The 26,628-nt window shown below is 37.8% G+C and overlaps 1 protein-coding gene across 5 annotated transcripts in view; it reads left to right on the top strand.

The window, feature by feature from the left end:
- Positions 1-11,739, top strand: part of LOC127831003 (eukaryotic translation initiation factor 4 gamma 3-like) — an 85,446-nt gene extending 73,707 nt beyond the window's left edge. For all 5 annotated transcript variants that reach the window (XM_052355975.1, XM_052355976.1, XM_052355977.1 and 2 more), the window contains 6 exons: positions 626-795; positions 1,364-1,568; positions 3,558-3,653; positions 7,740-7,962; positions 10,493-10,639; positions 11,157-11,739. In XM_052355975.1, the coding sequence (XP_052211935.1) occupies positions 626-795; positions 1,364-1,568; positions 3,558-3,653; positions 7,740-7,962; positions 10,493-10,639; positions 11,157-11,323 (1,008 nt within the window). In that variant the 3' untranslated portion in view covers positions 11,324-11,739. The remainder of the gene's footprint in view (positions 1-625; positions 796-1,363; positions 1,569-3,557; positions 3,654-7,739; positions 7,963-10,492; positions 10,640-11,156) is intronic.
- The last annotated feature ends 14,889 nt before the right edge of the window (positions 11,740-26,628 follow it).

Here is a 26,628-nt window from a genome sequence, read left to right as displayed (position 1 = left end):
TATTAAAACTTTATTTCTAGATTCAATTTTTATTGGCTTCATTCAGCCATCAGCCCAAATATTGTAATTTATGAGAAAAAAGTGAGTTCTCTGTATTTGGAACCTTTTGATCACGCGTAGTTATTATGCTTGCCCTGCATAGAAGGCTGTATTAAGCAGTCACGGGGTGTGTCTGTCCATGGGTGCAAAACTGTCCTGCCAAAGGCATAACTTTGTGATATATATAAGGGGCTAAGGCAAGTGGATTTCTTTGTTTCACTTCCACTTAACCCTTCCCCTCATAAGAAGCAAAGTGAAAATGGCATTTGCAACCAGCATAAAACCAGAACAGCCTGCAAGTAACTCACAGTCTGTTTAGGTTTCATGCTTTTTTCTGCTCATCAGTATGTAAGGGTTGGAACTGAAACCTTTAAAATTGGAATCTAGTAAGAAAGGTATTTAATTGAATGTAACTTTCTATGGGACTACAAATGTGTCAAAATACGTATCTCAGGGGTTAAGGGTTAATCCTGCCTAATATGTCCAGGTAATAATGTTTTGGATTTTGGCATGAACATCACCTTAAACTTGATAAGTATTCTACAATGAATTGGATGATGAGTTGTTGGTTTGTGTTGACTCGCAGGAGGCACAAGACTGTGTTAAGGAGATTGCAGAGGCCAACCACCGCCACTTTGTGAGCTCGGCCATGAACCACGTGCTGGAGCGCTCTTCGCAGTCTCGCAAGCAGACGGGCTTCCTGCTGCATGGGCTGGTCAAACAGCAGATCATCTCTGTGGATAGCTACATCAGCGGGTGAGAAGTCGTTCACTAAAGGATTGTTGTTTATCAGTCTGTTCAATGTAGGGGGAAAACTCCTCCTTCCTTGTGCTGAATAATCCTTTAGGGAGTGACCTTCCTTGAAAAATATGTAGAGTATTATGGAATGAACAAGCATTAAGCCAAAACAGCCTGCAAGTAAGTGGAGAGCTGTTCAGGTTTTATGCCGTTTGCTGCTCATCAATATCTTATAGTTGAAAATAAAACCTTTGAAATCTTCCAAGAAAGGTATTATCTTTTGTTTGATTTTCCAAAACGCAACAAAGTGTTGAAAGTGTGTATTTGAGTAATACACAGTAAATCCATTATAACACGCTTAAATCCATTATAACATGCTCCTTTATAAGGTGGATTCCAATGGAATGTAGGTGGGTCTCGGCTCCAGTTTTTAGCTTGGCTGTTTTCAGAGAAACTCATTTATTCAAAACTGCACCCGCAGCCGAGCGTTTTCTTGACATTCAAATACAGCTGCGACCATTGTGGTGATTGCATAATTGCTCAATCATAATCATTTAGATTATTATTCCCTTTCTGACATCTACAGGCTGTTGGAGGTGCTGGAGTTTGCAGAGGACCTTGAGATCGACATTCCCAAGATCTGGCAGTACTATGGCGAGATGATCAGCCCCATGATACAGGACAGCAGCGTGCCCCTGTCCTTCCTGAAGACTGCTGTGGGGCCGCTGTCACAGACCAACAAGGCTGGCGTGCTTCTGGCTGAGATACTTCATGATGCTAGTCATAGAGAGGTAGGCAATTTTAACAGGTAAACATTTGGCAATCAAGCGTATGAAAAGTTTAGAAAATATGGCTTCCTTCCTTGCTTGTACTAGTCTTTTCCTGGATTCTGCACTAAGCCAGTTTGCTTGCATATGTACCGCCAGGCAATGACATAGGGTGCATACATCAATATGGGATCAGATGCATATGTAACTGTCACGTCTCCATTGTGTCTGTATGCTATTGACTCAATACATTGTCTTGTACATGATCATCATAATGACACGAAACTGTAATTACACAAAACTGCATGCAAAATAAGTCTCTATGGTCCTTATCACTAACCAGTGAAAATATTTTAAAACTCAATTAACACGATGTTGCTGATGAATTTTCTGTGTATAAGAATGCAATTTGTTCATGCAGAAAAGTGAATGAGAATGTCAAAAAAAGGGGGCTAAGTTCTAAAGACATGATTTATTCTGCTGTATTTAAGCCAGTTGGCTGGCATATGTACTGTCAGGCTATGACATACAGTGCATACATCAATATGGGATCAGAAGTGGATGTAGCAGTCACATCTCTACTGCGTCTGTATGCCTCTGACTCAATATACAATATTCAAATGACTTGAACCTGCTTGCAAAATAAATAAGTCTTTATGATCATCCCTGATCAATGTTCTGTGTATTGAACTTTCAACTAAATTTTCCAGAGGCTGTAGATTCTTTGTCTGTATGCAGTGCCCCAGATAAGCTGCGTATCTGCGTCTTTCACCCTATTAAAATGTTTAAAAACGCAAAGAAATACAATATCATGCGTATTGAAAACGCAACCAATTTGACTTTTACGCAAATTCATCAAATTTGATACGTACAATAGCTTCGATCGAAAATGCTTTGCTCATTTTCGGTATTTTCTCTTTGGAATTATTTTCGTAACGCGGCGACGCTTTTATTCAGAAAGCGCCTGGATGACGGAGCAGGAAATCAGTTAATTATTATTTAAAGGCTCTGCAGACTAGATTTCATAGCTTAATTAAAGCGTTTATGACGACATACATGCGTTTTCAATCTGATTTAATCCATCACTCATTGTGCATGTATTTGTAAAGCGTCTGTTCTTTCAGTTTCTACTACAATGCGAAATAAAAATGTCTAAGAGAGGTCGAAAGACGACTGCGATTGTTGCGCCAAAATATCAGTCGATCGCAAACTTTTTGAACCAAGAAAGCAAGAGCCAATAAATGCCAAATCATTCGTGCTAACATTTTTTTTAAGTTTAGAGTTTATATTATGGACTGTTTCAAGGGTTAAAGATGTTATGAAACATCTGTTTATTAAAGTTAATTATAATAGTTTACAGTTTTATTAAATCAATACAAGTGTGCAGCTTCAACAGATGTAAAGCATAAATGATTATAAGGTATGCACTTTTATGACTTAAGTTCACCCTATTTCAAGAACGAAATCACCCTATTTTTCAAAATCAATGGGTGAAAACCCTATTTCCCAAATAATTATCTGGGGCACTGTCTGTATGTAAGAATTGTATTTGTTCATGCAGGCAAACACATTGAAATGTGAGAAAAAAGGCTCAGTTCTATTATTATCATCTATTCTGCACTATTTAAGCCAGTTGGCTGGCCAATGTTCTGCCAGGCAATGACATAGGGTGCATACATCAATATTTGATCAGGAGCATTTGTTGCAATCACATCTCGACTGTGATAGTCAGCTACTGACTCGATACATTTAACTTTATGTCTTGACCTTTGTAGAGATATTAGTTAAAATAATAATTACTGAATTACTGAACAATGTTCAGTAAGTTTCTTGTTCACTTGTGACTTTTCCTTGTGTTTCCCTTACTGTCAAGTAAATTGAATATTCTGGATTCCATACATATTGAATCTTTATATATGTTATGATTCCTTAATTGAACGTTCCCTTTCTCCTGAATGAGATCTTTGGTAGACAAGTTTACCCTAGTTTTCTGACTGTTCTATTTGTTTTCAGGGCCACAAGAAGGTTGCTGGTCTGTGGACCTCGTCTGGTCTCACCTGGTCTGACTTCGTTCCCAGGAATCAGATAGAGCAATTCCTGCAAGACAAGGTACATTTGCATTTATCCCTTTCCCCCATAAGAAGCAAAGTGAAAATGGCTTTTGCAACCAGCATAAAACCAGAACAGCCTGCGAGTAACTCGCAAGGCTGTTCAGGTTTTTTTGCTGTTTGCTGATCATCTGTAAATAAGGGTTGTAAATGAAGCCTGTAAAACTTGAATTGAGTAAGAAAGGTCTTTAATTAAATGTAACTTTCAAAGGGACTACAAATGTGTCAAATGGTACAGGGTTATTCAATAGGTTGCTTTGATGTATTGTATGTAATGCCGATGTGATCTAGATAACTGGAGCTCCATCCATTATGACCAGGTCTCTTGTTACGCACCAGGTTCTTGTTTGTTCCCAGGAAATAGACTCAAATAAGTAATACAGTAATAATAATGGGCTTTGATGTCTCCTCTCAGCTAATTATGACACTTTTCCGCTTTTATGGATTTTTTTGTTTTAAGGAAGTCTCTTGTAAACAAGAACCAAATTGAGACAGTTAGTGTCGTCCCCGACTACACAGGCTCATCAGAGACCATACTGAACGCACATGCATTAAGCCCAGTTTTCCCAGAACAAGATGCATATATACAGGAATGTGATTTCTTATCATTGAGGAGATTTCCTTCAGCATTTTCAATGTCAAATAATATTTTAAATATTTATTTTGCCCCCCTTCGAAGAAGAGGGGGTATATTGCTTTGCACATGTCAGTCTGTCGGTCGGTCCGTCCACCATAATGGCTGGCAGATGACCCCTATTGATTGTCAGGTCACTAGGTCAAAGGTCAAGGTCACGGTGACGCGAAATAGTAAAATGGTTTCCGGATGATTACTCAAGGATGCTTATGCTAGGATCATGAAACTTGATAGGTAGATTGATCATGATTCGCAGTTGACCCCTATTGATTTTCAGGTCACTATATCAAAGGTCAAGGTCATGGTTACCTGATATAGTAAAATGGTTTCCGGATGATAACTCAAGAACGCTAATGGCTACGATCATGATACTTCATAGGTTCATTGATCAGACCTGTTTACTTCTACGGATTCGCCGTAGTTACTACGGATTATTTGGCTAAACTACGCAGTATGGATTTGTACTGTATGGATCCATCGATCAAAATGGTCAAATTTCAGTTTTTAATCGTACTTTCGCTTAATTTCGGTCTTAATGGGTAATGTACCAATCATAATCATTTTGGCTCTTGCCTAGTAAAAAACGTTGAAATTCAAGCCTCCCGAGGAACAAGTGCTGATCGAGCTTGTCGAGTCGTCACCGAACGACAACTGACTTGCGTTTTGGTTTGCAAATTTAGCCGAATATATACGATTTTACGTTGCTATCCAGTATACACATCTCTCTCTCTATTGCGAAGAATACTGACGATAGTCGATGTATCAGGATTGAGCACGCCTGTTTTTACACACGTCCAAGATGGCGACAAACAGACGAGAAATTGCGATTAACAGCGAAAATAATAAATACCATTCAAATTAAAAAAGGATATCATACGGTCATTAGGGAATAATGTAATGGGTGTGTCAATTAACGCAACATACTATGTTTGAGATTAAAAAAATATTTATCAGAAATCTGCACAGTGAATGTGCGTCACGGAAACGAGTGTTGGAAAATTGTCTACTCACAAAGTTAAAGCATTTATTATAATAAGATGAGTATCGTTTGAAAATGGAAAGAGACAAACATGAATTGATTAAATGTTAGTGGATCTGTGTATAATCAGATTCATATGCTTATTCTGCTTTATTATGTTTGTTACGCTGTACAGTTTAATGAAATAACATTGAACTGAGGTTGTCAAGTGCAAAATATTGAAAGGTAAACAAATGAAATATATTATTTTAACTCCATTTAATACATCATTAACACAACAAGAACACTAAAGGATGCTTGTCAATATTTGTTAGTTTTCCCCTTATGATATTTAATTTAAAAAAATACTGAATTAAATCAATAGCTATTCTTAAAGAGCTTATGATCAAATGGTGTATTTAAGAATCTATAGATTATTGCAAGTTTAATATGCATGTGGATGGTATTAACTAAATATTGTCTTCATTGTAAGAAGACATTGAAGCAGTACTTTATAATATAAAATGCTGTCAAACATGCACTTAAAGGGAACTTTTCACGCTTTGGTAAATTGACAAAATTGAAAAACGTTGTTTCAGATTCGTAAGTTTTCGTTTAAGTTATGATATTTGTGAGGAAACAGTAATACTGAACATTAACAATGCTCTAATATAGCCATTATATGCATCTTTTGACGATTTTAAAACCTAAAAATTATAAAGCGTTGCAACGCGAAACGATTGAATAATTTGGAGAGTTCTGTTTTTGTCGTTAAATTTTGTGAAACTACGAAGATTGCTTATATAAGGTATAAAATACGTCAATAATGTGTACTCGGCGGAATAGCTCAGTAGGCTAAAGCGTTTTTACTTCAGAACTCTGGCAGGACTCCAGGGGTCACTGGTTTCGAAACCTGCTCCGGGCAATGTTCTTTTCCTTTTTTAATTTTTTTTCATGATTTTTTACTGGGGCTTTTATGATCCAATGTTCACATTTATCAATATAAAGCATTTAATGAATAAGTTAAAAAAATGCCAAAATCTGTGAAAAGGCCCCTTTAAAGACAATTTTAATTCTGTTACTTATAATCATATGTATAATGCTTAATGTCTCCCAATTTCATGGTTTATCGCGCTAATTTTCCCAATCCAAATGGCACAGGCTGTAACAAATCAAAGCAAAAAAATCACTTAACAGATTTAATTATTAGCAACTAAATTCATCTAATGCTTTATGTACCGTTAAACTGATATGTGACCCAGTCATTGTGTTTTAATGCTCAAAATGATTGAAAAGTTTAAAACTATTGACAACAGCCCAAAACTACTGAGAGATGCCCTCCATACTACTGAGAAGCAATCGGTAGGTAAACAGGTCTGATTGATCATGACTCGCAGATATTGATTTTGAGGTCATTAGGTCAAAGGTCGAGGTCATGGTGACCCGAAATAGTAAAATGGTTTCCGGATGATAACTCAAGAACGCTTATGCCTAGGATCATGAAACTTCATAGGTACATTGATCATGACTCGCAGATGACCCCTATCGATTTTGAGGTCACTAGGTCAAAGGTTAAGTTCACGGTGACCCATTAAAGTAAAATGGTTTCAGGATGATAACTAAAGAACGCTTATTCCTAGGATCGATCATGACTCGCAGATGACCCCTATCGATTTTGAGGTCACTAGGTCAAAGGTTAAGTTCACTGTGACCCGTAATAGTAAAATGGTTTCCGGATGATAACTTAAGAACGCTTATTCCTAGGATCATGAAACTTAAAAGGAAGATTGATCATGACTCGCAGATGACCCCTATTGATTTTCAGGTCACTAGGTCAAAGGTCAAGGTCACGGTGACCCGAAATAGTAAAATGGTTTCCGGATGATAACTCAAGAATGCTTATGAGTAGGATCATGAAACTTCATAGGTACATTGATCATGACTGGCAGATGGCCCCTATTGATTTTCAGGTAACTAGGTCAAAGGTCGCGGTCACAGTGTCAAAACATACTTGCACAATGGCTGTCACTACAACGGAGAGCCCATATGGGGGGCATGCATGTTCTACAAACAACCCTTGTAAATTTTGGTTGATCTGTATACAAATGAAGAGCTAAGTTGAACCTTGTTAGGGGCATAGGGAATTCCCCCCTTTCCCCACCCCTTAAGGTGGTTCTGAAATCACACCCCTGTATATGAGCCTTGCTCTGTTAAAAGAGGGTCTGATGCATGTGAGTAAAGTGTGGTCCCAGATTATACTGTACCGGCTAATCAGGGCTGACACTTTCAGCTGTTTTGATAATTTCTGTTTAAAGAAAGTATCTTGTTGCAAAAATCCAGTTTAGGCTGAAAGTGTTGTCCCCAATTAGCCTGTGCAGACTGCTTAGGCTAATCTGAGATGACACTTTACTCACATGCATTAAACCCCTTTGTCACAGAGTATAGCTCATATATATTTTCTCTTCATGACATAGCCATGTTTTACCTCCATTCAGGGACTAGAGTTCACAAAGGGAGGTGACAGCGCCCCCTCCACGCCAACCACAGGTCTTCCAATCGTCCAGATCTCCGAGAGACTACACGAGCTCATTGTAGACAAACGGCTCAATAATGAGGCTGTGTTTGATTGGATAGAGTCTAATGTGGACGAGCCGACAATTAAGTCCAAGAAGTTCATCCGGGCGCTCATGACTGCTGTGTGTACCAGTGCAATTAAAGGTGAGTGGTTGCAATTAAATAAGCATTTTTAGCTCATCTATTTTTTGAAAAAAAATTATGAGCTATTGTCATCACCTTGGCGTCGGCGTCGGCGTCCGGTTAAGTTTTGCGTTTAGGTCCACTTTTCTCAGAAAGTATCAATGCTATTGCATTCAAACTTGGTACACTTACTAACTATCATGAGGGGACTGGGCACGCAAAGTTAGATAACTCTGGCGTGCATTTTGACAGAATTATGTGCCCTTTTTATACTTAGAAAATTGAAAATTTTGGTTAAGTTTTGTGTTAAGGTCCATTTTATTCCTTAAGTATCAAAGCTATTGCTTTCATACTTGCAACACTTACTAACTACCGTAAGGGGACTGTGCAGGCAAAGTTATGTAACTCTGACTGGCATTTGGACGGAATTATGGGCCCTTTATACTTAGACAATTGAAAGTTTGGTTAAGTTTTGTGTTTTGGTCCACTTTACCCCTAAAGTATCATAGATATTGCTATCATACTTGGAACACTCGCAAACTATCATAAGGGTACAGTAAAAGGACAAGTTGCATAACTCTGGATGTCATTTTTACGGAATTATGGCCCTTTTTTTACTTAGTAACTTTGAATATATGGTTAAATTTTGTGTTTCGATCCACTTTACTTCTTAAGTATCAAGGCTATTGCTTTCAAACTTCAAATACTTTCATGCTATCATGAGGTTACTGTACCTGGCAAGTTGAATTTTACCTTGACCTTTGAATGACCTTGACTCTCAAGGTCAAATTATTAAATTTCTCTAAAATTGCCATAACTTCTTTATTTATGATTAGATTTGATTGATACTTTGACAAAACTACTCTTACCTGACATACCACAATAGACTCCTCCCAAAACAATCTACCCGTGCCCCTCCCCCCCCCCTATTTTTTTTTTTTTTTTTTTTTTTTTTTTTTTAAGATCATCTCACAAATGACCACCACACCCTCACACTATACCCCCCCCCCCCCACCCCACCCCCCTCCCCAATTTTTTTTTTAAACGGTTTAAAAAACAAAACTATTTTGATTATTTTATGTTTGAAATACCGTCCAACCATCGCACCCAAGAATCCCCCCCCCCCACCCCCCCCCCCCCACCCTCCCCCCCCCCACCCCGATTTTTTTTTTCCTTTTTTTCGCATTTTTGGAAGAAAATGTAATAAATATCCACACCCCCACACAATGCACCGCTCTTCACTCCACCCCTCCCTCCTTTGTGATTGAAAATAAGAGTCCCTTCACCTTTAAAAAGAAAATAGATGAGCGGTCTGCACCCGCAAGGCGATGCTCTTGTTTTTAATCATTTACCACTAATATAATATACAATTTAACAGGTTTGTAGTGGCTTAGAATAACAACGACAACCTTTCTTAATAGATTCAAGTTTTAAACGCTTCATTTCCAAACATGAGATATTTATGAGGAACAAACAGCATGAAATCTGAACAGCCTGCAAGTGGATCTGGTTTTATGGTGGTTACATATAGCCATTTTCACTTTGCTTCTGAGGGCGAAAGGATTAATGAGCTTTCTAAAGATTTATTTTTGTCCATAATTCATTTATAAGAACTGATTAAAGTGATATTATGGGCATTTTGCACTGTTGATTGAGCTGAAAAGAATTAACAGGTCAAAAGAGTTAGTTAAAATGTGGTTACTGACCAATTATCTGCAACTCATCTTGCTACCAGTTGTTTATAAAAATATATTTTATATTTGATATTCTTACGTGACCCACCCAGTCCTGTAAGCCGAAATGATCCGTAAAACAAAATTGTGTCTTTGTTTCGTATAAACCAATCTGCACTAATACTAAATTTACGTTCAAATCTTACATGCATGATCAGTTGTCGAACGAAAGTACGGTTGATATTCAAATGCATTATTTTTCTCTTTCCGGTATATTGTTGTAGTATGTTGATGCTGCATTAACAAATATAAGTGTATATGAAGTGAAAACACCAAAAATAAACAACGGTTGCGATAGACACCTATAAATTGTTAGATGCCCACAATATCACTTCAAAGCAAAGAAGTCCTTAAAGTCTAAATGGCCTCTTGAAGTATAAATATGAATATCTGGGGTAACTGTGTTTGGAATTGGTTTCTATATAAATAACCATTTGATATAAATTTGTATTTTGACCAGCAATCTAGCCATCGAACCCTTTCTCCTCCCAGCTCATCCCCCGCTATTTTCATTCAAACTATCAATAAATGAGCCGCATTCTGAGAAAACTGGGCTTAATGCATTTGCGTAAAGTGTCGTCCTAGATTAGCCTGTGCAGTCAGGGATGACACTTTCTGCTTTTATGGTATTTTAAGTTTCAAGGAAGTCTCTCCTTATCGAAAATCAAGTTTAGGCGGAAAGTGTCGTCCCTGATTAGCCTGTGCGGACTCCACAGGCTAATTTGGGACGACACTATGCACATGCATTAAGCCCAGTTTTCCCAGAATATCAAATAAGGTCATGCTGTTTCTGTAAGCTTTTGGTGCTTTGGTTTCAGGTGATAAGGGCAAGGAGAAGTTGGAGCCCAAAGACCTGAGTGCCCGTAACGACCTGCTGCAGAAGTACCTGGACCACCAGCCCGAGTTTGAACTGCAGGCACTGTACGCGCTGCAGGTGCTCATCACACGTCTCGAACACCCACAGGGTACGTACCATTCCTTCTAGAACACCCACAGGGTACGAATGGTCCCTTATATCACACTTCTCGAACACCCATAAGGTACGTACCGGTCTCTCTAGAACACCCACGGTACGTACAGGTCTCTAGAACACTTACAGGGTATTTACTGGTCCCTTATATCACATGTCTCGAACACCTATATGGTACGTACTGGTCCCTTATATCACATGCCTTGAACACCCAGAGGGTATGTACCATTCCATCTAGAACACCCAGAGGGTATGTACCATTGCCTCTAGAACACCCACAGGTTATGTACCATTGCCTCTAGAACATCCACAGGTTATGTACCATTGCCTCTAGAACACCCACAGGGTATGTACTGGTCCTTAACATCACAACGTGCTCATGGTGAGCTTTGTTATAGCCTTTTGTCTGTTGTGCATCATCAATATTCATGTGCAAAAAAAATTGTATTTTATACGATTGCTTTTGCAAAGACAAGGGAGTGAAGACTGATCACACATGTCCATTGTTGCAGGTCTACTGCGCGGCATGTTTGACATTCTTTACGACGACGACGTCATTTCGGAGGACGCGTTTATGCAATGGGAGAGGAGTGACGAGGAACCTGAGGGCAAGGGGACAGCCCTTAAACAGGTCGTGCAGTTCTTCACGTGGCTCAATGAGGCGGAGGAGGACAGCTGAGGCTTAACCAGTCCTAGACACGTTTAAAATTATATAATTATTACTTGTTTTTATTTTGAATTAATTGCTATTGGCTATATTTTTCATTGAAAGCCAAAGAGGGCTTATCAGCTTTCTTCTGCAGGTTTGCTTCGAGGCCTGTTGGGATTTCAGTGAACAGTATTTTCATCAGATGTTTGTTATGAGTCAATATATATGATAGGTATTTTATAAGTCTGTCCCTTAAGAGCTAGAAGATGTTCATGGAATATGTTCCAAACAAGCTTGGCACTTTCTAGCTCTGAAGGGAGAAATGTATTCCTAGAAGGTTTATAGTTGAACTGTTGCATCTCACATAAACATGTTAAGCAGATCAGACAGTTTCACACTCATCACTTTGATTGTATTTTTCTGTATTTACTGCTTATCATAAAACATTAAAGCGGGTATATACGATCTTGTCAAATATTTAGTAATAAATATAAAATGTGTAAAAAACTTATTATACATATATTTCAATATAAACTAAAATAAAAGTTAAGAAGAACATGTGTCGAAAAATGCTAAATAAGCCAGATATTTAATTCTGAAATCGAAAAAGGCTGTACAGCCGAATTCGCCAGCATATATATCATGCATGTACGATGTGAATCTAAATTTAGTTTAACGGTTCATTTGAAATTTCTGCAGCGATATCGATTCATACGACACATGAACACTTACAAAAAAGACGAATGCGTCGGTTATTGTAGGAAAATAATTACGAATTATCTTCGTCACAATCGGCTCGGGGCGCTAATTTGTATTTGCTGTATTTTATGAAATTCGTCTTAGATGTATCATTTTTCTTGCATAGTGTGTGTTATTATAACATATTTGTATCAATATTTTACAATTCAGCACATATAAAAATCGTATATACCCGCTTTAAAAATACTTTTCTGGAAAAAATATGTTTAAGTGCATGAAATTTGAGTTACTATAAATTTTAACATTAAGTGTAAATGTTAACCTGTTCCAACTGTCTGAAGATTAATAGTTTAGGTTGTTTGATTGATTGAGACCATTGCTTTAAAAAAGCAAACAGAAATCATTCATTCTGACCTTTACTTGCTTGTGAAAATAAACAAAATATATTGATTTATTAGGTTTTATTTCTTCACAAAAAAGGCTTGTTTTGTGATGACAACAATGCAGATAAATTGTACTTGTTTAATGAGAAAAAAAATCATTTTGGTTAACTCTTTCAGTGCGGGAACCGAATTTTGAAGGCCTTTGCAAACAGTTTAGATCCAGATGAGACGCCACAGAACGTGGCGTCTCATCTGGATCCAAACTGTTTGCTATTCTGATAGTATTTTTTGAAAAAAATCGAAGAAAATGCTAATTTTAGAAATTCAGCAGACGACATTATAGCAGACGACAAATTTCCCAGCATGCAAAGGGTTAATATACCTGAACCTCTTGAGGCCATGTGAATTCTGAGTGTAAGGTAACAGAACAACACATTTCAGGCAGTTTTGGTGCATTAATTGCACCAGGTCAAAGGATTGGTTTTCTGAAGATAGGCATATACATGCGGAATCCGAATGCTTTGTTTCTCTTCTCAGCTTAAATGATGAACACTGAAGAAAGACTTTTGGCTTAAACTGTCTGAAAGTGGTAGTATTGCCTTTGTGGATGGAAATGTTTGACAGTAATCTTGGCTGATGTAGAGTGAAAGGCTGATATAGATTGGAAATGGTTTCTCTCTACAAAGATTTGACCTTTAAGTTATAATGATTTGTGACCTTAAATGGTTTGGCAAACATTGAGTGACTTTAAAATTTTGTGATACAGATTGTGTACAAACTCTTGATTGTGAAGATTTATATAAAATGAATAAAACCTGTTTTATTGTACAGCTATGAGCTATGTTGATTTTATTGTATTGATGCTAACATTGTTTATTTATGTGTTCTGGATTTATGATGCTATTCTGATATAACATTAGTATCCTCATTTTATCGCATGTTTGTATCACAGTTAACAAAACCTAAGCCCCACACTCATTGTAATACAGAAACTAATTTCTGAGTTTCTGAAAGACGAATTTTCCATTAAAATTTTGCATTTGTTCATTTATTCAATTCTGCAGTTGTATATTGTTTATTTATTTATAAGTTTGTTATTTAGTGCTGATTGTTTCAAACATTATTTTGTTGGTATTCACGTGTTTCTGTTCGTGCTGAAATGCCTCACTATTACAAGCCTTCTAGTGAGAATGATGGAGGTTTTAAAATGCATGTTCTAGGGAATTAGTTTTAAATGCAGTTTCTCATACATTTATTGAACATTTTAAATTCAGTTCTTCATTTATAACAATACAAAAATGACTAGAAATTTATGATAAAATAGATACAAACATTGCGGGTAAGAAAGACGTTTGTAATGAGTTGGAATAAATGTCTACATTCATTTTGGTTAGAAGAAATACAATGACTTTTTATTTGGTGCTATATTTACAAGATTATGTTTCTCGTAAGTCAATGCCTTAACTTGAATGCTTGGACTTTATGCATATGTTCAACATTAAAAAGCATGTGTGTAATTTTTAATTGGATTGCAGTTTAAATACGGTAGTATCTCTGCATACAAGTTCATCTTTTAAGTGTTTACGTAGTTGTTTGTATGGTTTAATCATGATCCATGTTGATTTATTAGCATTTTGTTCCAAATGGCTTTTAATGTCAATTATATTAAATGTTTTAAAAGATGTATATGGCTGGAAAGTATGTCATATATCTGGGCAAAATAGTTTATTCTGGGCCTCCTAAATCTTTGTGTTGCATTAATTGACTATCAGGATTAATTGAATCATTGACTTTTAAAATGTGGATACATTGTGTTTGCATTTGCACAAGTATAATTATGCCCCCCTTCGAAGAAGAGGGGGTACATTGTTTTGCACATGGCGGTCAGTCAGTCGGTCCGTCTACCAGATGGTTTCCGGATGATAACTCAAGAACGCTTAGGCCTAAGATCATGAAACTTCATAGGTACATTAATCATGACTGGCAGATGACCCCTATTGATTTTCAGGTCACTAGGTCAAAGGTCAGGTCACAGTGACTCGAAATAGTAAAATGGTTTCTGGCTGAAAACTTAAGAATGCTTACGCCTAGGTTCATGAATCTTCATAGGTACATTGATCATGACTGGCAAATGGCCCCTATTAATTTTCAGGTCACTATGTCAAAGGTCATGGTCACAGTGACTCGAAACAGTAAAAATGGTGTCCTCATGATAACTTGAGAATAATTAGGCCTAGGATCATGAAACTTGAAATAGGTAAATTGATCATGACTGGCAGATGACCCCTATTCATTTTCAGGTCACAAGGTCACAGTTACAAAAAGCGTATTCACACAATGGCTGCCACTACAACTGACAACCCATATGGGGGGGGCATGCATGTTTTACAAACAGCCCTAATTTTTAATCAGGTAAAAAAGGTTTAGTGAACAAATTTACAATAGGCTTTAAAATGTTGTCACTTCTACTAGGGTGAGAATAAGGAATTAAAGCCTTCTACCAGGGTGAAAATAAGGAATTAAAACTTAAGCTTAAATAATTATGGAGAAATGCTTTCGAATGTACTAAACATTATTTGCTTGTTCAGTATTTTTAGTAAAAAATGAAAAATATGGGATAAGTTTGTTCAAACATTTGTAGCAAATGAATTATACTGTATGTTAATAAGATAGTGGACTAAATGAATACTAATATAGTTTATGGTATGAATAAAAGACATATATATGTAACATGAATGTACATAAAATGAAAATAACATTTACACCTATTTGGGTGGATTGCAAGATGTTTGTCGGCGATAGAAGAGTTTATGTATATAATAATTCTTTGTGTTGTAATTGATTTATATTAATTTTCAAACTCTTCCAATGTTTGCAAATAAGTTGACATGCTTTTAATCGAAGCAAAGTTGTCATGCATGTCAAAACGTTATTGTGTTTTCATTTTCAATTGTTTAAACAATTTGCTGACAATGTAAATTATGCTGGTAATTCACATTGTGTGATATTTATAAATAAATAAACAGAAATTGTATGAAACAATTTCTGAAGAGATGAGGAAAAAAGGTAAAGGAAAAAAATAAAAAAAAGAACTCAAACAGTATTTTGTTGTAGTCTACCCGCTGGTGTAAAGCTTGATATACATGTCCCAATGGTGAAGAGTAGAAGGTTGCACACGTAACAATTGTGTTGAATGCTCAAAATCTGCGCATGGTCCAGCTTTTGCATACTGCAGTTTTGATTGTATTATAATTTTAAGTGGTGTGGATAGTGTTTTATTTCATCAGCGATCAATAGTCAGAGGTGCATTTAATCAATTATAAAAAAAGCCCTAAAAAGCGGAATACAGTACTATTTTTAAATATTGGGGTAATTTTCTATTACATTGAATGAATTTACGTTTCGTTTACATTGAATGAATATAAATTCAATTTACCATACAAACGGAAAAACCCTGCATATTAATTACGCAAATGTAACTGTCTTTGCATGTATATTGAAATCTCTATTAGTAATAAGGAGTGATAAAAATATAGCATTTTATGATAAATGCATATATTTAATTTATCTAACGGCCCCTTTTGTGACTGCTTATGTTCATGATCGTGTTTCGGACCCTGCAGTAATGTACAATCTTTACACATAATAGCGGAGTTAACTTTTGCCGGTACCCGTTAAATACCTTATTTGCATAGCAGTAAAATTGCACAATAGTTAAATGTATAGTTATTAAACAATGTATTATTAAGTTTAACTGGCTAATAAATATATACACTCGGTCCAGTTAATACATTTCCGACAAATGTCTTCATTTTTGTTAAAATGTTAAAATATTTCATTAAAAAATTAACTTATCAGTATTTTTAGCTTTAAAATGTGGCTTACAACAGTTTGATGTGTGCTGCGTGGATGCAGTAGCGTGTATCCCCGTACATTTCTTCGATGTTGTTATATTTTCAGCCTTCAGAGGCTGGTGGCGGTATTGTGTTTTTATTATTTTTTAAGAATTGTTTTTAATGAAAATTCAATACTGCTCCAGCAGCTAGAGTTTCACTTCTTTATATTAAATGATTGCTCAATATGCCAAGAGATGACATAGAGGTATCGTGACTTATGTTTACTGACCAGACACTCGTCTGCAACATGTGGTTTATGCAGGGGTCCAAGTGTAGGTCCCTGGGTTTATGACACCATGTTTTCTTTGTAATTGTCTGGACAGTATCCGATCATAACGAGATAATCGGTTTGTGATAACAAAGGTGCAATTATACACCGGGATATAAATGCTGCAACAAAGAGTGCCAAAATTAGTGTGAACAATTAAATAAAACAATTACATTAAATAAAAGAATTTATTGAATGTGTAAGAAGGTAAGTTTTTCCAAATGACTTCCGGTAATTGAAAACAGTCGCCATTTTTTTCAACCCGATCTTCAAAAAGTAATTTTCAGTACATGTAAGCAGTCCCAATTTAACCAAAATTCTGTAAGTATGGATCACCTTGATAGTTTTGACAGCTACAGCTACGAGAATTCTCAGGACGAGCCTTTTATAACCCAAAACAGGTTCGTCAATCCACACGTGGGGAACAATGTAAACAATGTAAAAAATGACAACACAAATAGGAAGCGGACTAGAATAAACACAGGTGGTGAGTGTAGCAATGGTGCAGTAATAACAAACGAAAATGACTTTGAGCAATTATCTCTTGATGGAAAAGTGACAGAAATATTTAAACAAATGAAGAATTTCGATCACAAGGTTGATGAATGTTTAAAGATGCATACAAAATTGACATCAATAGAAGGCTCACTATCCGAACACGACCAGCGCTTAAAACTGCTTGAGTACAAATCCATTGACATCGAGGCAAGGAGCCGAAGAAATAACCTCATATTTGGTGGAATAGGTGAACAAAGAAATGAAAACTGTTTTGATGTCATAGGTCAATTTCTTGACGAACAGCTCCAGATAACGCACCGTCCAATAATCCAGCGAGCCCACCGCCTTGGAAGATTCTCTCCAAGCAACAGTAGGGGTATCATTGTGAACTTCCTGAACTTTCAAGACACAGTAGATGTTCTCTCTCATGCAAAACACTTAGCAGGGTCAAACTTCAGCATAAACCGAGACTATCTAAAGAAATCTCACAAGCTCGGAAAACGCTCTGGCCAAAATACAAAAAACTCCGTGAAAGTAATCCACGCAGCAAAATTGCACTAGTCTTCCCTGCAAAAATAGTTATGGATGGAAGGGTAGTCGAGGACATATATCCTGATTGGAACTCAATTCTCAACGGTAACAGAGTTCGCACAATCCCCGAAGTCTTCGGGACGAGTCAGGCACACAGTTTCCGTTCTCGCCAAAGCACCTGGAACAATATCCCGCCGGCTTCTATCACAACCTCTGGCAACCGGAGGAACACAACTGCGGTCGCCACCCCCATTACTCCAACTGCCACGATCCCCGAAGTACCACGGTCCAACCAGGCACACAGTGTCCCTCCTCCCCAAAGCGCCAGGAACAATATCCCGCCAGAGCCTATCACAACCTCTGCTAACCAGAGGAAAACAACCGTGGTCATCACTCCCAATACTCCAACTCCCAATTCCGAACACGTATCAAGACGCTCGCAGTCTGCTTCTCCTAATTCTTCAAAAGCTCATGCTCGTAATCATCCTCCAGTATCTCCCAGAACTCCACTGAACACCCAGTCATCTGTGCCCAGCATCCAACGCCCCTGGGATTCTGCGCGTACTGATAACCGTGTGCCCTCTAGGGACACTCCACAGTCCAATAACCATAGTAGGACCACAGCAGACAGCAACCATAGCCATTAGGCCAGTGGGGGGACAGAACCCTCATCCAACCTGAAAGTAAACACCATAAAATTAGGAACTTTAAATGTTAGCGGCATCAAGAAAAGACTAAATTACCAGGAATTCACTGATTTCATAGGTTGTTATGATATATTTTGTATCTGTGAATCTCACACTGATACACACGATATTATAAAGATAAATAACTATGATTATTTTGCGAACCATAGAAAGCAAGAATATAAACGCAAGTCTGGTGGCATTGGTATATTTGTTAAAGACAAGCTTGTACCCTCAATTAACATTTTAAAGTCAAATTGCGAATATGCCCTTTGGATCTCTATTGATAAATCTCTAACGATGCTTGACGAAAATATTGTCATTGGTGCTGTATACGTCCCACCCGAAAACTCTAAATTTTTTAACGACGATGAATTTATGACCCTTGAAAATGAAATCTCCCAGATATGTAGTGACCATAAATATGTAATTCTGGCAGGTGATTTCAATGGCAGAGTAGGCAGCATGAAAGATTACATAACCACTGACCCACATTTAAATGATATTTTCGATATCGATGACGACATACAGAGTCAACTAGACAAATACAAAACTCTTGAAAAATTATCCGTCCCACTTGCCCGCACCTCTCAAGACCATCGAACGAATGCACATGGCCTCCGTCTTATAGACTTATGTAAGAACAACAACATTTTCATTCTAAACGGTAGACTAACCTCTGGAAATAATCACGATATGCTTACATTCAGAAATAAATCCACAATAGACTATGTTATTGCCTCATCTGATTGTTTCTATTTTGTTTCGGAATTTCAAATCATTGAAACTGACCCAATATTCTCGGATGGCCATAATGCACTCTCATGGTCAATAAATATATCACATAGTCAATATATTTATATATGCTCATTCTGAATACCCCCACCCTCGCTGGATAATATGTGCTGTTGTTGCTAAATTATCGGAAGTCAAAATATTGTTATAAAAATTGTACTTTGTTATATTGCCCTTATTGTATATGTTATATACTTGGGTGAAAATAAAAGTTCTGTTCTGTTCTGTTCTGTTCAGACACATAAAGGTTCAAACCAGTTACCCTATGTCGCGTACATACAATTGACCTATTCGTTGTTTGTTTTTATCCTTATTTGTTTTCGTTCATTAAATTTAATTCATTCTGAAAGAATTTCAATTTCTGAGAAGTTTTTAACTATAAAAGGTTGCGATGAAGTGCCAAGTAGAGAGATTTTTGTTTAACCACATACCGAGCTCTTAGATTGTGTTCCACTCCCGAGTTCGTTGTCAGTAAAAACAAATAATAATAACAACAATAAAATCGTTCCAAAGATGCATTTCCTTGCATGCTAATGTTTTATTCAGACATAATTAGTAAAATTATATTTGATATTGTGCATGATTATCTTTAAAAACGAAGATTTCGTCAACCTTCTCTATATGCGCTTATATAAATTGCACCTCTTTTGCCAACCAGTGGGCGGAGTCTAAACTTTGCAGGTGCGTGTGACGTCACGCGTTAACTCGTCAATACTTGCCCCATACTGTTGAGGTGATTTTGCCCAGGTGTCAAAAGTTCAAAGGTCATACTGCATACATGCCATATGTCCCGATCTCGGCGGGACAGTCCCGCTTTTGGGCCCTTTTGTCCCGCCGTCCCGATATGAGACGATTTGTCCCGACATTCATAAAAAAACCATGTAAGGTCTATAGGTTCCCAATAAAATTTGCTATTCAAGCTCTGTTTCGCTAACACTTACCCCCGCTTATCCCTTTATTGCCCCCAATTAACAATCCGATTCTACTTATCGTGTGTACCAGTGTTGTTTATGACACCTTATCAGCGATTTATCGGCTAATTATTGATTTCATCAGGTATTCACACCATGGTGGTCTTCAAGATAGTGGTCGCTTATTGCTATCGATAGTTGTATTATAATGAAATAAATGTTGAAAATGTGTTTATTTTTGTATTTGTTTGAAACGGTTTACAAAACAATTGTTTTGTAAAATTAACTCTACGTCATTAATGAGTCTTTTACATTCAATGTTTAGTTCCAAAATAGCGGGATTATCCGAATGTGCAATATACCAAAATCGCAACAAACAGTCCAATAAGTGATACCCATCCTGTCTAGTGTAATTGGGTGTAATTGTAATAAAAACAACGAGGTGCTATGCATGACAGTTTGACCCTACTCCAATTAAGCTAAAAACCACGAGGTGCTATGCATGACAGTTTGACCCTACTCCAATTAAGCCGCGACAATTGACAAGTAACAAACTGCAAATGGATACATGCTTAAAAAAAACATCGAAACAAACAGTAAAAGTGGTACCCATCTTGTCTTGTGTTATTGTAATAAAAACAACGTGTTGTTATTCATGACAGTTTGACACTACCCCAATACAGCGCCTGACAATTCACAATTCAGTTTAATCTGTGTATATAAGAAGAAAACAAAATATGATTATTAACATCTCATTTTCGGATCGTTAATCTCGTGGCGAACGGACGTGTTTCTTGCGTTAATCGGATTATTGGATTAGCTTTAATATTTTTTATCTTACAACCGTGTTCTTCAACTTAGAGTCTTAGAATATCTCGTAACAAGCTCAACCTTAAGTCAGGGTCTATCCTCTGAAGTCCTACTTCGGAGATAGTGCTCTAACAGCAATAAGCTCCAAAGTGAATCAGTGTTAGGAAATTAAGGGAAGATAAGAATTATTCAAATCAAAAGGATCAAAGGATCATAGTTTTCTTTCTTTTTCTACTTTTCAACAGAGTCTTTAGGAACAAATCTGTCAGAAATTACTTAATCAGTGGACTAGTGAACCATAAGCAATTACAGGGATTAATAGAGGATAATTAAATAAGATATCAGTGATTTAATTAGTGGTTTAATCTCTCTTAAGTGTGATAAAGTGGGTGGATTTTGAGAACAAAGAAGGGTCGCGGAAGTAGTAAGTCTTGTCAAGTGCCAAATCTAACATTATTTACCACTTTTTCCACCTTTAACCCATTGAACTAATCCTTTTTCACAACAGCTAAACAGTTAAACTAGTCTTAGGTAGTAGTACATTGACTGTACCAGAAATTAACTTGGGTTATTACTTTTCTTAGTTTACCTCATTAGCACGCCAGTAACATACCAGTTTAATACAACCGCGCACCTGCCGGTATCTCCATCACGTCCGCGCGCTCCAATATAGGTGACCTACTTTAGAAGTACAGACTTAAACAGCCGATAATACAACGTAGTTCGTGTACTAATAAGACCAACCCACAAGGAAAAATGCAACGTGTCACAAAAACGTTAACAATGAAAACGTATGCCAATGTAACCGCTACGTTAATGGTGACTCCAAAGATTCAAAAATCTTCTTTCCGCGCCGGTGACCTCTCAATAGATTCGGAGACGGGAACTCCTTACACAGTCACGTTGACCCCTAAGGAACCCCTGACCCCCAATCAACACGTCACGCGTAACTCGGATCCAAGCCCGGATACCATCCCTGATTCTATCCCTAACTCTCCCCAGTTCATTGCCACTCTGATAACAAATGACGCGACACATCAGACAAACTCTACCCCCTCAAAGGTCAATCAAACCCTCAATGACAAGCCGGTGAATGTACCTAATACATCTCCCAGGTCTCAGTCCACTAGGCAATCCAACAACTATGACCCTGGACAGGCAATATGGCTCACCCTCTGCCTTGGCACTGTCGCAGCGATCTTCCCGCGCAACAAGGCCAAGGCAATTGGTGATGCTTTTGTGAAGTTCGTTGGATCAGAACAAACCAAACCGCTTAAGGAAGTTAAAGCCGGACTGCTATTTAAAATAAGAAAAGACGCGATCAATAAAGCACATGAATTCTCCTATGGTAACTACGACTTTAAACTAACCGAACAACCAAAACTAGGCAAAGGCATAATTCGTGTCCCCCTAAATGCGAACATCGAGAAACTAAAGAATGAACTAAAATCTAAACCTAACGTAGAGGCCGTCCATAGTGGAGCAAGAAACAAATTTATAACAGTTACGTTTAAATCCGAAAACGCGCCAACCAACATCCTAGGCCACAACGTTAAGCCCGCACTATTCGCCAGCCTACGGTGCTTTAAGTGTCATATGTTCGGCCATGCATCGCACGTTTGCAAAAACAATGCGAAATGCCCACACTGCGCGGGTAACCACTCGCACGCGTCGTGCACATCAAGGAACACTAGGAAGTGCGCAAACTGTGGTGGAGGCCACAGCGCGGCGTATAAGGGGTGCCCAGTGTACCTCAAGTACCAAACCACTATTAACAACAAAAACCTTCGACTTACTAACAACTACCTTAATAACATGTCTACAACAAATCAGCGCCCTAATCTAGAACAAATTGCTAAACAACTTGTAGGTAAATCTGAAGCTGAAATACTAACTATTCTCAAAAATAAATTCCCTGAAAAAGAGGCTGAGCAACTCAACATCAAACCAACACCGCCCGTGCAACCATCACCAACGCCCGTTCAACCCACAAAACCAAAACAGGTTATGAATCCTCCTCCCACACAACAACAACAATCACAGCAAGCAAAAACCCACAAACCAACCATTAACGCTAACAACCCGGTTACCCCCAAACAACAACAACAAACACCACTACGCACACAATTCCAACGTCACAACTGGCAACCTAAAAACAATGAGAGCTCGCCTCTACACATCCATAGGAAAAAACTTAATTTGAACCGATACCGCCCGAATCCTATCATCATGCGACATAGCCAGCACAAAAGGCAAGCGCTCGCGCCGCCGTTCCCGATATACTTCCGTCACGCGTACGGTCTATATTAATAGAATAACTTAAGCTTGTGCAATCTCCCAATACAAGCCCCTCAATGGCTACGACAGCACCTAATATTACGTCAAATCTAACCGTAATGTCGTGGAACGCCCGAGGGGTTGGCTGTCATGAAACCAATAACAAATTGTATGAGCTCCAAAACTATGTAAATAATAATGAGATACATGTTGTATGCATCCAAGAAACAAACTTTAGAAGCAAAAATAAACAAGTTCAATTAAAAGGATACCAAGAACCCGTGAGATCAATAGAAGGGAAAAAGGCAACGGCCACGGGGGTAGCTATATATGTAAAATTGGGAATCCCATTTACTGAAATTAAGATTAACCAGGATTGCCCGATTGAGTCGTGTGCTATCACACTCTACCTCGATAAAAACCTGTCCTTTCGTATCCAATGTGTCTACGCTCAAACTGTAGAAAATACTCTAAAAAACTACTCAAAAATTTTTCACTCACTAGACCATAGACAAAACAATATTATCATTGGCGATTTTAACCTCAAACACCCTTGCTGGAACCCCGAGGGCGATCCGCGATGTGATGATCATGCGGAAAATCTATTAAAATTACTAAATAACACAAGCCTCAATTTCTTAAACGACGGGCAGGTCACGAGACTAGCCGACCGCGCCGGCCATTCCGACAGCGCGATCGATCTCGCCCTTATATCAGCTAAATTACAAGCGATAAGCGACTTTAATGTACTCGACAATTCATTTGGTAGCGACCATCTCCCTATCGTGGTGAATTTAAAACTGAAAATTGAACACACCCTTCCGTCAATACAACATAAGTGGAAAATCCATAAGGCTACACCTGATCAATGGAATAACTTTAAAGTTCAATGCAATAACGAATTTCTGCCCAACAAAGATAATACTGACTCTAACACTCACTTCCATTCCTATCTAAATAAACTCACGACAGCGCTAGACAATTCTATTCCTATAGCCAACAAAAAACCTAAAAAAATTAAACGCTCAGTACCTTGGTGGAACGAGGAATGTGAAACCGCTATTAAATACCGAGAAAAATGCAGAAAAAAATGCATCAGAATCAGAACGGGCCCCAAATATGAAAAACTTAAAGAAGCCCGCGCTAAGGTAAAACAAGTAATTAAAAAAGCAAAACTAGATAGCTGGAACGAGTTCTGTAACAATCTCTCGTATAAAACCACTAGCAAAGAACTTTGGTCTCAAGTACACCGTATGCAAGGCAGACCGCCTCCTATAACTCCGATATTCCGCATCAATAATGAAATACTTGTAACAAACGCAGATAAAGCTACGGCCTTAGTACGCCACTACCAAACGGTAAGCAGTGACAAAGGCTACTCGCGAGCCTTCATAGCGCGAAAACTTAAAACTAAAAACGAATTTCCAGAATGGCTCGAATCTCATACACAGACCAAAACTCACAAATACAATTCGCCTTTTAGCTTATTCGAACTAGAAACAGCCTTACTGACTTGTAAAAACGGCGCGCCAGGTGATGATAATATACATTACAAAATACTGAAGCAACTCCCTCTCTCTGCAAAACAAGAGCTCCTTGCCTTATACAATAAATCATGGGCCGAAGGCACCCTCCCGGATGACTGGCATGAGGCAACAATTATACCGATCCTCAAACCTAACAAACCCAAAGAATCTCCAGCCTCATACCGGCCGATCTCGTTAACATCAACGTTTACAAAACTAATGCAAAAAATGATTAAACCTCGATTATGCGCTTATCTTGAAAAACACAACCTAATTTCGAAAAATCAATCAGGGTGTAGAGCCCACCACTCGTGCGAAGACCATATAGTGCGCCTCGAAGCCGACATCAGAAGAGCTCAAAATCTAGGCCAATCGGTAGCAGCTGTTTTCTTAGATCTCACTGCCGCGTTCGATAAATTATGGAATGAACATGCGATCTATATGTTACATACATTAGGTATAGAGGGCACCATGCTCAAATGGCTCGCAGCCTTCCTCACAACGCGGAAAATAAAAGTAAGACTACATGACGCGACCTCCGAAACGGTCGACACAACAAACGGCTGCCCCCAGGGAAGTGTCCTCTCCCCCATATTATTTTCCGTTACAATGAATTCGCTAGAACGCACGATTCATAAACATAATGCACAAAATAAAACAGACCTAATTGATCTTTCCCTCTTTGTAGATGACAGTGCCATATGGACTACCTCATGGTCGCCTAAACTAGCAATTGATAAAATTCAAAACGCACTGACTGCTATAGAAACTTGGAGTGCATCATACGGCTTTCAAATTAATCCCTCAAAAACTCAAGCAATTGTTTTTTCTAACCGCGCATCCAAAGCAACTTCTAAAAAAATCTCAGAACTTCCGCAATTAAGACTATGTGACAAAATTACTTTCCTAGGAATGACATTTGATAAATACCTAACATGGGAAGAACACATCCTCAAATTAACAGTGCGCTGCCAGAAAGATCTTAATTTTCTCAAATGCATTCAAAAAAATAACTGGGGCACAGACAAGAAAGCACTGATGAGTATTTACAAAGCCACTATCTGGGCAAAGATAAATTACGGTAGCATAGCATATAACTCAGCCAGCGATACACTACTAAAAAAACTACAAGTTATCCAAAACACGGCACTCAAAATAATCACGGGCACACGTAAAACCACAAGCACCGTTCTTATCCATCTCGAGTGTGGAATGCTTGACCTGGACCATCAAAGGCAAATAAATCAAATGAAGTATTACGCGCGCACTAATCCTATGGAAAACAACCTACCGATCAACTCAAAGGTTACCGAAGACCCGGCCTACCGTAAACCTAAAAGTCGCATTGGAGTCCCGTACGCGCAAAATGTCCGAGCGCTTAATTTATACTATAAAATTAACGAAATTGAACTCCAACCACCTACCTACTACAGCCTTAGTGAAATAGTAAAACCCGACATCGACTTTCATCTATCAACACTGATTAAAAAATCCGAAATCGACTCCAATAGCGCAACCATAGCCTTAAATTACATAAATAATACATACGGCGGGTTCACACAGATTTTCACAGACGGTAGTAAAAACGAGGATTTAAAATTAGCCGGCGCTGCGTACGTAGTATACAACCCTCAAAATGTCATTATCCACCACAACAGATTAAAACTTAACAAGAAATATATTTTAAAAAGATATACGGCGTTGATTGTGGTCGATGTTTATGAACGATCAAAAGTTATCTCTATGAGATAAAAAGTAGCGGATGCCTTTTTTCTTCGCAGTTGTTAGCTACATCATAAGCAAATCAATTACGGGGTGTTGCGCCAGATTTCGTGGCTTATTTTGCTTTATGTGATATTATTACTCAGATATCTATATTTACAGAATAGAAAAACACAAGAAACATGAAAATAAACGAGTGCATATAGGTCAGCCGGCAATACTCGAATCTTATTTAATTGCTTAATTATAGTATAGCGAATTATTGTGGTCATGCTTAAAAACTGGTCTAAATGGATAAATATTTCTAATTAATTTTATCAAAATTGGTCCTTA

Source organism: Dreissena polymorpha, chromosome 5, assembly GCF_020536995.1.
Source record: "Dreissena polymorpha isolate Duluth1 chromosome 5, UMN_Dpol_1.0, whole genome shotgun sequence".
Lineage (NCBI taxonomy): Eukaryota > Metazoa > Mollusca > Bivalvia > Myida > Dreissenidae > Dreissena > Dreissena polymorpha.
This window is presented reverse-complemented; position numbering and strand designations above follow the sequence as displayed.